The sequence below is a fragment of the Pelobates fuscus genome, chromosome 9 (genome assembly GCF_036172605.1).
Source record: "Pelobates fuscus isolate aPelFus1 chromosome 9, aPelFus1.pri, whole genome shotgun sequence".
Taxonomy (NCBI): Eukaryota; Metazoa; Chordata; class Amphibia; order Anura; family Pelobatidae; genus Pelobates; species Pelobates fuscus.
In genome coordinates, this window is record NC_086325.1 from 190539 (window position 1) to 202089 (window position 11551).

General features: G+C 39.8%; 1 protein-coding gene across 1 annotated transcript; it reads right to left on the bottom strand.

Moving 5' to 3' along the window:
- Positions 1–7871: 7871 nt before the first annotated feature.
- Positions 7872–11176, bottom strand: LOC134572966 (uncharacterized). The gene is made up of 3 exons (XM_063432306.1): positions 10660–11176; positions 8967–9113; positions 7872–8830 (listed from the first exon to the last, which is right to left on the bottom strand). The coding sequence occupies exons 1-3, from the start codon at positions 11174–11176 to the stop codon at positions 7872–7874; spliced, it is 1623 nt and encodes a 540-aa protein (XP_063288376.1).
- Between the last annotated feature and the right edge of the window lie 375 nt (positions 11177–11551).

Sequence of the window (11551 nt, forward strand, 5' to 3'; positions counted from 1 at the left end):
AAAGACATCTTCAAGGGTGTTCTATGCTGTCCCTAGGCAGAGTATAATAATGTATAAACGAAAAATCGATAGTTAGAAAATAAGCCTGGTAGACAGCAAAGAAACAGGAACAGGCAGATACAGAATAGTCTCCCTAATACTCCTACTTGAAACACCTTCAAGGGTGTTCTATGCTGTCCCTAGGCAGAGTATAGCAATATATGAACGAAATTTGAAAAATGAAAAAAACAAGCCTGGTAGGCAGCAAAAAACAGCAACAGGTAGATACAGAGAGGAGTCCCTAGTATTCCTACTTGAAAACACCTTCAAGAGCACACAGGAAAAAAAAAAAAAAAAGACTCTCTATCAATTATCTCCTAAATAAAGTAACTCAGTGCTGAATTAATAGATAAAAAAACAGGGATCAAACACCTAGTGCCACCATGTGTAAACAAAACAGGAACTAACAAAGGACATTTAATTGCACCTTTGTCAGGGGCTAAGGGTACCTCGGTAAATGAAGTGACTTATAAGCATTCAGTAAGCCAAGATGCGGTATATATATTTTTTATTCATCTATATTTCCGCCCACTATTGACGTAGGATTGGGAGAGGACCTCCCTCTTTTTCCTCCCAACAAGATGTGGGTAGCAACTAGCCGCATGACGCGGCATATGGTATCCGCCCTTAATCCGTGTCTCCCTACCTCTACGTAGGGGATGACATGCACACAGACGCCCCGCCCACACTCACGCGGGTTATGACGTATACGCAGACGTCCCGTCCACATCTGCCTGTTCCTGTTTCTTTGCTGTCTACCAGGCTTATTTTCTAACTATCGATTTTTCGTTTATACATTATTATACTCTGCCTAGGGACAGCATAGAACACCCTTGAAGATGTCTTTTTTCAGGAGCAATAGGGCAGATTGATTTCCCTGTTTACATTTTTCCTTTATTTACTTGATTATTATCCTCTAGACATTTATACTCTATCTATATCTCCTTTTGAGTCATTATTTTGGATGGTTCCACTTAGTGTGCCTCTCTATTCATTATAATAAAGGATTTTTTAATTAGTATTACCATATGGTGTAGGCACTAGTCTGGTACCTCCATATGACTCATCATTTTTCAATTTATTGAATTAGTACTCTAAGTAGTGTACAGCTACACAAGTCATCAAACTAACTTTTGACAGGTGCCCCGCCCCTTTTTAGTAAACCACGCCCACTGCGCAATATAACCCCGCCCATTGCGCATTGTTGTGTGATCCGCCCCTTTTTTGACTAAACCACGCCCATGACACCTTATGGGCCCCGCCCCTAATACATTTTTATTTTGTCAGGTGCCCCACCCCTATTTATTAAACCACGCCTGTTGCGCAATATGACCCGCCCATTGCGCGACGATGTGTGTACCGCCCCTTCTTTACTAAACCATGGCACTAAACCACAACCATGGCACATTACGTCCCCAGTGCTATTTTTGACGTAGTAACGGACATTTTTATGAGTCCACACACACGGCGTGTTATGACCACGCCCATGATCTTTATTACATATTAGCGAACATTTTAATGAAGCCACATCACGGGGTGTTATAGACACGATACAATGTTCATAGAGTGTGCCACCATATGGTTGTATGAGGTATTACATTCTTTGATTGGATTTTTTACATTTATTTTTAATTTCATTTAGAGGAAGGATATTGCTGAGTAAAGGGATTGTGTCTGGGCATGTTTTTGAAAGATGTGTCTGGGATCTTTTTTAAAGTATAGAACAAACACAGAGGACAGATTTATATAAATAGGAGAAATAAATAAATGCCAAATTAACTCATATAGCAATGTTTATTAGACAAAAAAAAAGTCAATGCAATATTCACAGGAAAAACAATAATACAATATCCGCAGGAAAAGCTATAATACAATATATGTAGGAAAAGCAATAATCATCAAATGTATTAGTCAGAAAAGCAAGGAATAAACATCACAAATTCAACCAATCAGCAGGATGCTTTAGTATACGTGGGCGCTTCTTAGGTAGCAAATAGCCGTGAGATGTAGTTAATCCCGGGGTGCTAAAAGAAATATTTGGTAACGATTGTCTCTTTTGAAAATGGGGTGTTATGTCCCGAGTCTCACTTGGAAGGCTCTGCAATTTCAATCGTTCCAAATAGTCTCTATTTGATGTGTTGCCCACAACTGTAGATGGTATGTTCAGGTCAGCCATAGCCTGAAGAAAAGTATCCCAGCCCAGAGGTAATTTACGTACCGTAACATTGTGACTCTGGGTAACACTACGTACCAAATCGAGTATGCTGGATCCCGGTACAACAGTGTTTTTATAAACAAATTCACCCTTATCATTCCAAGCGGTAATGTGCTTAAATTGAGACATTCTACTCAACAACAATTCAGCATTTTTTTTATAGCGGACATTTACATTATTAACAACTTCATGAAATACAGCGTCTGAAACATCAGAGACTCCAGCAGCATGAGGATGTGCTACAGGGGTGTTTGGTACTGAGGATTCTCCAGGAGGTAAGAAAAGTGTCAAGCCCAACTTTTCGCTTTCACTCTGTTTAGCACGTACCAAGTATTTATGCAATATAGTGGTATACCTCTTTATCTTCTCATCATCCGACACACCTCTATTTTGAAGAATAGACATAATCTCATTATCTAGGTTCTGAGTGACAGACTCACGAGAGGCCTCAGAGCTCTGAGTGGTTCGCTGTATTAGGTCTAACTCTTGTTTAGACACTAAGTACTTTTTCTCAGCATGGGCCATTAACGGTTAGTCAAAAGACCGGTCAGCAGAGGTATAGCAAATCCCAACAGAGAGCCAATAAATCCTCCAGACTGTTTAACCAACTGCTTCTTCTTACTAAAAGACACCTTTTTGTTGCTCAGTGCTTTTATATTTTTTCGCCACTTTTTTAGCTTTTCTACTTGTTGTTGTGATAAAGGTATCTTACCTTTAAGGGTATTAAGAGCAATTTCACATATAGCCGTGACTAAATCATGAGATGCGGAGCATAAAATATCTTTTTTCTGTGATGGCGAGGCACTTATTAGACTTTGTAAAGCCAACCAATTGCGACGTATACGCATAGACATCCTTACAGGCTCTGAGATTCGGCAGGGAATGACCTGTTAATGGTATGTTATCGGCTTTTAGAGGGCTGTTTGTTATAAGTATATGCCGAGGGAAGGTCGGGTGGGAAGAGACCAGTTCTTAAGCGGTACTCTTCGAGGGTTGTAGATCTTAAATCTACAAGTAGATAACCATAAGATTTGCGTGTGGCATCTTCAAAAGCATCTAGAAAAAATTGTGATTTACCGGGGTACATTTGGCGGGCCAGAGTAGTGATTTGCAGTTTATCTCTTGGGTTCTTAAAAAGTACCATATATTTAGTGTTTAAAGCTATAGTACGACTTTTTTTACCTTGACAAAACACATTCTGCACCAGATACATAATACTCAGATTTCTGTGGTGCACATACTTGGTAAATGCTTTCTCAATTTCTGAACTCTCACTAGCAGCCTCCATTAAGTCATCAACAATAGTCAAATTTACTCTGTTAGGGGGAAACAAATTATCGTCATTAAATGTTGTGGGTAAACCCTCTATAAAACGAATATTTGGGGTTGTGAGTAATAATTCATCATAAAGCACTTGCCAGCAGGCATAAAACCAAACAATGTTATCAGGAGTGTGCGACATTAATGTGGTAGCATTCTGTAAAACCTGTTTGACAAAATAACTTTTCCCTGAATTAGAAGGGCCGGCCAATATGCATGAAAAAGGATGTTGTAAACGAGTGTCCATGGTGAATGGTTAGTAACCAAATGGGAGAGTGGTAAAGTTGTCGACCAAATATCTTTTTGTATAAACACACTTTTGTGTTTTCTGTAGTGGTCGCGTCTCTATCTGCCAAAGGAGTTTATTTCTGACAATTGAGGTCTGTCGTACCACTATTCTTTTCTGTTCATCAGGGTCTGAGTGCAAGGGGTAGTCCAACACCAGGTCTTTTAAACTGTCAAAGTTAATCAACTGGGCATTACTGGCATGAAGCGTTATGCCTTTCACCTTTAGAGATGTTTTATCCGTCGATAGTTTGTAACCATAAGTCTTGGGCCCTGCAGATACAAACTCTGTAATGTGTGTGTCACAGGGTATTTCACTAGTCAGCTCGCCTAGATAGTCCCCTAGAGGTGGATTCCAGTCACCCGCTGTACTAACAAAAATAACAGAGTCAGTGTCGTGGTAGAGACATCTCTCATTAAGACGGTCTAAAACATTATACAGTTCAAGTCGTGCATAGGCGGTGGTAAAACATGCAATAAATATATTGGTATTGCGAGACGGACTGTGACAGCCCTGGGCGTACTTCCAACTGAGCATGGCTGTGTCATCATTTATGAATGACAGAGAAGACACCTCATATTCAGGTAAAAATACATACCCAAAAAGCTTGTCAGGATCAGATACAAGACTTGTGGTTTGCAAATTAGGTTTCTGACCAAATTTGCCCCATAAAGAATTAAGAAACAATTTGGCAATCTGTCTTTTTGCAGGGTTTACTTCTATTTTCTCTGGTCTTAACAAAATACCCTCTTTAGCGTAATAAGCATCGATGTATTGGCGTCTTTTTTCATCAGTCGTACACCATTCAGGGTAACCTGAGGATTCCTGTTTATCCCTAAGGTGCACCTTTATATACTTTTCAAATAACGTATCGGAAGAGTAAGGAAAGTGCCAAATCTCAAAGATTTTTCCCAACCTGTAGCCCTTAATCAGGGCTTGTTGTATTTCAATAGTGCACCAAGTACCTGTCAAAGATCGTTCCTCCTCATTATGTTCACAATGTGTTGTTTGGTTATTGGCTGTGCATGTGCGACATAATGGGAACATAAGTTTGCCATTCATTTTAACCGGTAGAACAGGGAAAAATAAACCTCGGGGTGGGTACACTGTTACTTTAGCAAGGCCAAAATAGTGTTCAAAAGGCTGAAAATTATCATAAACGATTACCGGGTGACCCGTGGGATATAATTTTGTTTTGTTGACGTAAGGGTATAGACTGGTAAAATCATAATAGTGTATGCTCTCACCTGGGGCCGCTTTGTGGTACAATTTGATTGCGTTTGTGCGGCCCCCATAAAGGGCATCACGAGGCTCCAGCGGTTGTGGAAAATCTTTATCGATAAGAAAAGCCTGTAGATCCTTGTCAGTTTCTAACAGGTTTGACCAATCATGTTCCCACATCTCACGGACCACATAACCCAGCATTTTTAGAAAATGGGTTTTAACATTGGTTTTGTGGTGTAATTGTGCATAGGTAGTCTTTGTAACTGTGTTAAATGCCTTTTCATTAAAACAAACTGGGCAACCGTGGTAGAAACAACCCTGAAATTCAAAACCTGTATGCTGGCCATCAATCAGAGCGTACCCATCCAAAAAATAGTTACCAACAGCCCTTTCACCACCCTGTAGAGCGTGCTGAATAGTGATCCCCTCTTTGTGTGCAACATACATTAACCACTGTATAGACTTTGTTGAGAAACGTTTCTGATTTGCATGGTAATTGTCAGAGGGTAAAATTGCTATGGTATTTTTCGGTAAAAACTTAAATCTGTACATGGCCATGCACACAGACGCTAATGTAGTGAGTTGGAAAGGGTCAATATCATTAATGACGGTTTCAGGACCGTCGGGGCCCATAATAGTTTTTACCTTCTTGGTCATCTCCATCACACTTTCTCTGTAGCAGACACAGGCCTGTTTCAAGATTTTAACATCATCTATACAGTATTTTTTAAGTTCATCTTGAAAATTGAACTGGCAATGTTGGTTCTCTTGATACCAGACCATAAACTCCTTTTTATCATCACACATCATTTGGTCATAACCATAATAGTCTACCGAAGGCATAGGGCCAATATAGGACTGATTCTGGGATGTGTTAAAAAAGTGTGGAAAATATCCTTTACAGCCGACGAACCCCAGGGCCTTTGGCAATTTACTTAGTTTCATGGGGAGAAAATTTAAAGAATCGATAAATCTGATACCTAGATCAGCGACAGTCACACAAAGTAATTTACCACCTTGCGCCAACAACTCGATAGCTATTTTCTCCTTAAGAAGTTGATTCACCACAAAGTAAGAGTCATACCTACCTGCATTATGCGCTATGAATGTGTAGCTACTAAAGGGTTTGTTTATAAATGTTATTACAAACTCCTCTAGGCACGATGTACCCTCAAACTCCCAGCACTTATCCCCTACTAACTCTGAAGCATAGATATAGTTGGGGATATGTACACCGGTCTCCTGCATACATTCAAAGTCATAAAAAATGTATTTGTTAGTAGGGTCTTCTGGGGTGTATCTTCTCATATAACAAACATGGCCATCAAGCGTGACTACAGTGTCATAGCAAACCTGACATTGGAAACCTTTACACTTATGCTCGGCCATTACAGTGTAACGGCCGCAGGAATCACAATAAGCTTTCTGACGGCACTCTATGTTTCCGGATACGGAGAGCTCTTTGTGCAACTTTAAGCACTCCTGTGAACGACAAAAAGTGCGACAACTGGAACATCTAGGGATCTCCCCTTTCACTTCTACACAGTTCTGTCTGTGACAGGCCTTACAAAAATACCGGCAGGAATGATTGTTTTTGTGAGAGAATGGTGTGTGACAGTACTTACAGAAGTATGATTCCCCAATGAACGCATTAATTTTTTTAATGCCATAATAATGTTCGCCCTCATGGTATATAAACACAACTTTATCTTTACAGGGCTTGTCTGAATGAAAATAGTGCCACGAACCATGATTGTGATACATTACTTTAATTGTAATGCCTAAATGTTGTTCAAAAGCTGGGATGTCGCTAAAACTAACCAGACGATCATCAGGGATACCTACAGCTTTATGTATTTCCCTGGCTCTCTTCAACAACACAGAGTCTGCAGGATTATCCTGAGCCACAAGGGCACAAATGCTAGCTGCTAGACACAGGTTATTATTATCATTGTTTAAATCATAAAGCCACCTCTTTTTCCTGGCAATGATACAACTATAGGGTGTTGACCGAAGACGCCTACGATGCATTACACCACCGACTCTATTCCTAACAATGATTACAACTAGCCTTAAAGACCTGCTGCCAATAATTTCAGCATTGCTCTGTACCAAGTTTGACACTGCGTTTAAAAAGGTTTCTGCATTCAATTCATCTCTACAACGTCTAATAGAGTGTAACGGTCTGCCAAGATCATCGCTATCTAGTCTTAATTGAACAAAATCGCTTGGCCCTATATCAGGCATCATTCTGTTTAAAAGCTCTTGAATAGCATCATGTACAGACTGGAGTGCGTCTGAAAACGATGTTATTCTGTCTAAATTTACAAACCGAAAATGTTCATAATATTCCACGGCATTGAAATTGTTAATATCTCTGCGGCGTTGTTCAACACGCTCCAAAAATACAGGAGCCTCTAGTTCATCATTGGGGTTCTGCACTTTGGGGTGCTCCTGCGAATCGTTAATATTCTCAGGACTAAATGGACTTTGTTGTATCTCTGGGGAAAGATCTGTAGGTGATGGGGCTATTTCAGTATCATTTGTGTGGGGTGTCACAGGGGTAACAGGAGTGTCAACGCCATCCTCAGCTGGAAGTACCACAGGGGTTAAGCATTTGTCTGTATCACAAGGGGTCTTACGGCGTTGCCTAGACATCGCAGAACGTAATGCACCTCGCAATGTATTTATGGCACGTTTTACGGTTCTAGCTCGGCGTTTAGCTACAAGTCTCTGTCTGGTCCATTTTTTGGATTGAGATAATAAACCCCGTCCAACCATGACTAGTCACGCGGGGGTCAGTAAATTTAGACCTGAACGAAAGGCATCGGTAGCACGGTCAAGTCTTTCTAAACGGTTTAAAAAATGAGTTTGTCTAAGCTCATCATCAGTCACAATAACAATGTTACGGATCTCACTAATTACAGAGTCAATAAAGGTTTCTAAAGCGAACCAAAAACCAAATTCCCTTAAAAACCACTGTAATAAATCACCGACGTTGTCACGGGGTAATTTATGGTTTGGTATAAGACCTCTTATTCCCAATGGACTGTCACGGCCATCGTGGGATAACAATGAATGGCCAATACTAAATGGGCGCCTAGCGGCGTAAAGTTTTAGACTCAGAGGCCTGCTTTGCTTTAAAAGAGCAGCATTATGCACTATTTTGAGTATTTCATTGATTGTATGGTCTACCGCATCCTTGACTTCAAACCATAAAGGAGCAGAACGCGTGAACCACAACATACATTTTCTAACATCAAGAGGTGATGTGGTCTCTGTATAAATGTGTGTGTTTTTGCTGTCATATCTACTTTTCTTAGGTGGCGGTGGTGTTGGCACCTTTACAGAGGTATTTCTGGATGTCAATGATGTAGTTCCTCTATGTATATTGTTATCGTTGCTGGTGGCTTGTGTTATATCCTGTAAAACAGTTCTACTTTTCTTAGGGATTGGTTGTATAGGAACATTTACAGGGGTAATGGATTGTTTCACAGGTATATTTGATGCTACAGTGAAATGTCGACACCCTGATACATTGACTGGTGATGTGACAGCTGACTTACCCCAAAATGTATGTTTTGTTGTGTTTAATGACTGTATTTGTAGAGGCTCCTTTGCTACACATGTCGCACTAGATGGACGCTGCCTTAAAACCCCTGAGGTAGATGTTGACGGTTGTTCGTCATCACGTGTGACTGTAATATCTCTTGTAGAGCGGCTCCGGGTTAAAGACAACTTTGATGCTGTATAGAAAAAATAAATGAATATGTTAATATATCAATGTACATACAGAGCCTAAAAACAGACCCTCAGATATGAATACTATATTTATGTAGTAAATAAATATACAAATAAAAACCAACTCATACGTATACTTACCCTGTTTTAATTTATGCGGGTTGCAGTCCCTGCGTTCTCCGGCATTCGCGCTGTATGTCTTACGACCGTGATCCGCCGTTGGTAAGCGGCTAATGCCTGTACATGCATCAGAAACTTCTGAGGTTTTTGTACTTTTTATGGATGTTTCTAAAATAAATAGAAATATAATTATCACAGGGATAAAACCGGGTATGATACAACAGCATATAACATTATATAAACACACACCTGTTTTTAATGGTCTACGTGGATGTATGTTGGTGGGTCTGTCAGCCAATACTCCAGTATTAAAAGGACCTAAATAAATAAAATACAATAAGACTTAGTTTATTTTATGCATAAAAGACTCCAAAATAAACATTTGGAATTTTTAAACAACACTTATCAACATAGAAAATTTACAACCTTGTGAGGCGACCGTGAGCCTTCTGGGTAACCCATTTTCATTCGTTGGCGGACTGATTTTTCCCTGAAACGCGATAAAGTATTTGAACACTTATGACGGGAACACTATGACAGCATTTTACAATTAATGACACCAATCAGTTGTTTGACAAAACAGGCATAGTGAGATGTCTAACAGCCACAGTGAAATGCATATCAGCCACAGTGAAATGTATAGCAACCACAGTGATATGTATGATGCTGTAGCATCACAGCATATTTTAAAAATGTTATGCTATAACATGCAAGGATAAGCTGAGCATAACACATATGTACAACATATATAACCCCAGTATAACAAATATATTAAACAACATACACGGATAAGACCCCGCAAATGCATAGATAAGGATTTTGCCCACATTAAAATCATTACTATGTTCAGTACGTAACGTTTTAGAACACAGAGACACGGAAACAAGCAATGCAGACTCTATATAATAGCCCCTTACGTTGTTAAAAATAAAACGCAAAAAACATAAGGCACACAGTCTATACTACAGACCCTTATAGTTAGACATAAAACAATCCCATTGATGCTGTAGCATCACAGCATATTTAAAAAAATGTTATGCTATAACATGCACGGAGAAGCACAGCATAACACCCCCGCAAATGCATAGATAAGGATTTTGCATACATTAAAAACATTACTAACTATGTTCAGTACGTAACATTTTAGAACAGAAAGACGCGGAAACAAACAGTGCAGACTCTATATAATAGACCCCTACGTTGTTGAAAATAAAAACCCATTGTTCGTCAATATTAGAGACGCAAATCTTATTGCGTTCAAATCGTCGTCTTGCTGGCCTGTGTAACGTGTAAGTGTCCTGATCTGCCAACCATTCTTTAACAACTGTTCTTTTTATGTTATGTTTTTTAATTGAGTTATAGAATTTATCAATACCGTTGTAGCTACCTGATTCTCTTGGTGTGTAATATATTGATTTTAATGCTGATATATTATTGCTGTTGGGCATCATGATTAAAGAATACTATTCAGTTGGTTATCTTGTTACAGCTGTCACCATGAGACCCCACCCCTGGGTTGTAAATGCCGGCTGTCTGTCAATAGTCATACTGTCCCATGTGTTTAAGAGTTTATACGGTTCAGCGTCTGCGGACATTAAACAAAACGTGTCTTTATTTCTGGTAAGCTTTATTTTCAAATCCAGACCGTTCAGTATTAGTTTGTCCTGAAAAAATAGATCACTATGTAGATGTCCAAGTAACTCAACAGTTTTACTGCGTGCTGTCATATGTGCCCGCTTTGTAAATCCTGTGTTGTCACCATCCAAAACTCTGTCTTGATGTTTTCCCGCAGTATCCTTGTAAAATAATCCGGCTGTAAACTGAGTTGATAAAGCATCAGCGCTGTAATTGAGCAGTGTTTCAATGTAGGCTCGGTAAGCGTAGAGATTATTAGATTGTGATATCAGCCTATCCCCGAGTGTAACATCTAGCTGATTAAACAGTGTCGCTATCGGGTAGTTGATTAGACTCACTCGTGCTCCATCTGCAATCGGCGTATTGTCATTTTTAACAATTTTACACGTAATGTACAACAGCGTGTTATTCAAATCGAAATAATGTTCACCGCTTCCTGCTATGTAGAATTCGAGTGGTGAAGTTTCCGAAATGGCGGCCAACGGTTGTACTTCCACATACAGGCTTTTTTCTATGCTGGTCTGAGTAGGCTTTATTTCAAAAAGATCCAGTTCTGATTTGGCGCATTCTACGGATGCAGTATGGATAAACGACATGTCAGCTGTTCAAAATATGTTGTTAGCGTTCCTTCGTGATACTCTTCTCTTCTTTCTAGCAGGAGTGCAAGCCTTTTTGTTGCGGGTGTACGTTGTACATGCAGGAAATACTCCTGATCGTTTCCGTTTCCTTTTAGGATTATTTGTACCTATGTATACTAAACCAGAGCCGTCCTGGGGTTCACCCACTATTTTATTCATCGCAGCCGTTGAAACTCTACCCACAACATCCTTTGCAATGTTCCTAGCCGCTGTTTTCACGTGTGGTTTCACCAATTCTAAACCGCGCCTGAACAATGGTACGGCTCTCCGGAATAAGCTTCTAAATATGCCCCCTAAACCACGACCGTACATATACGTACTACCATGAAATCC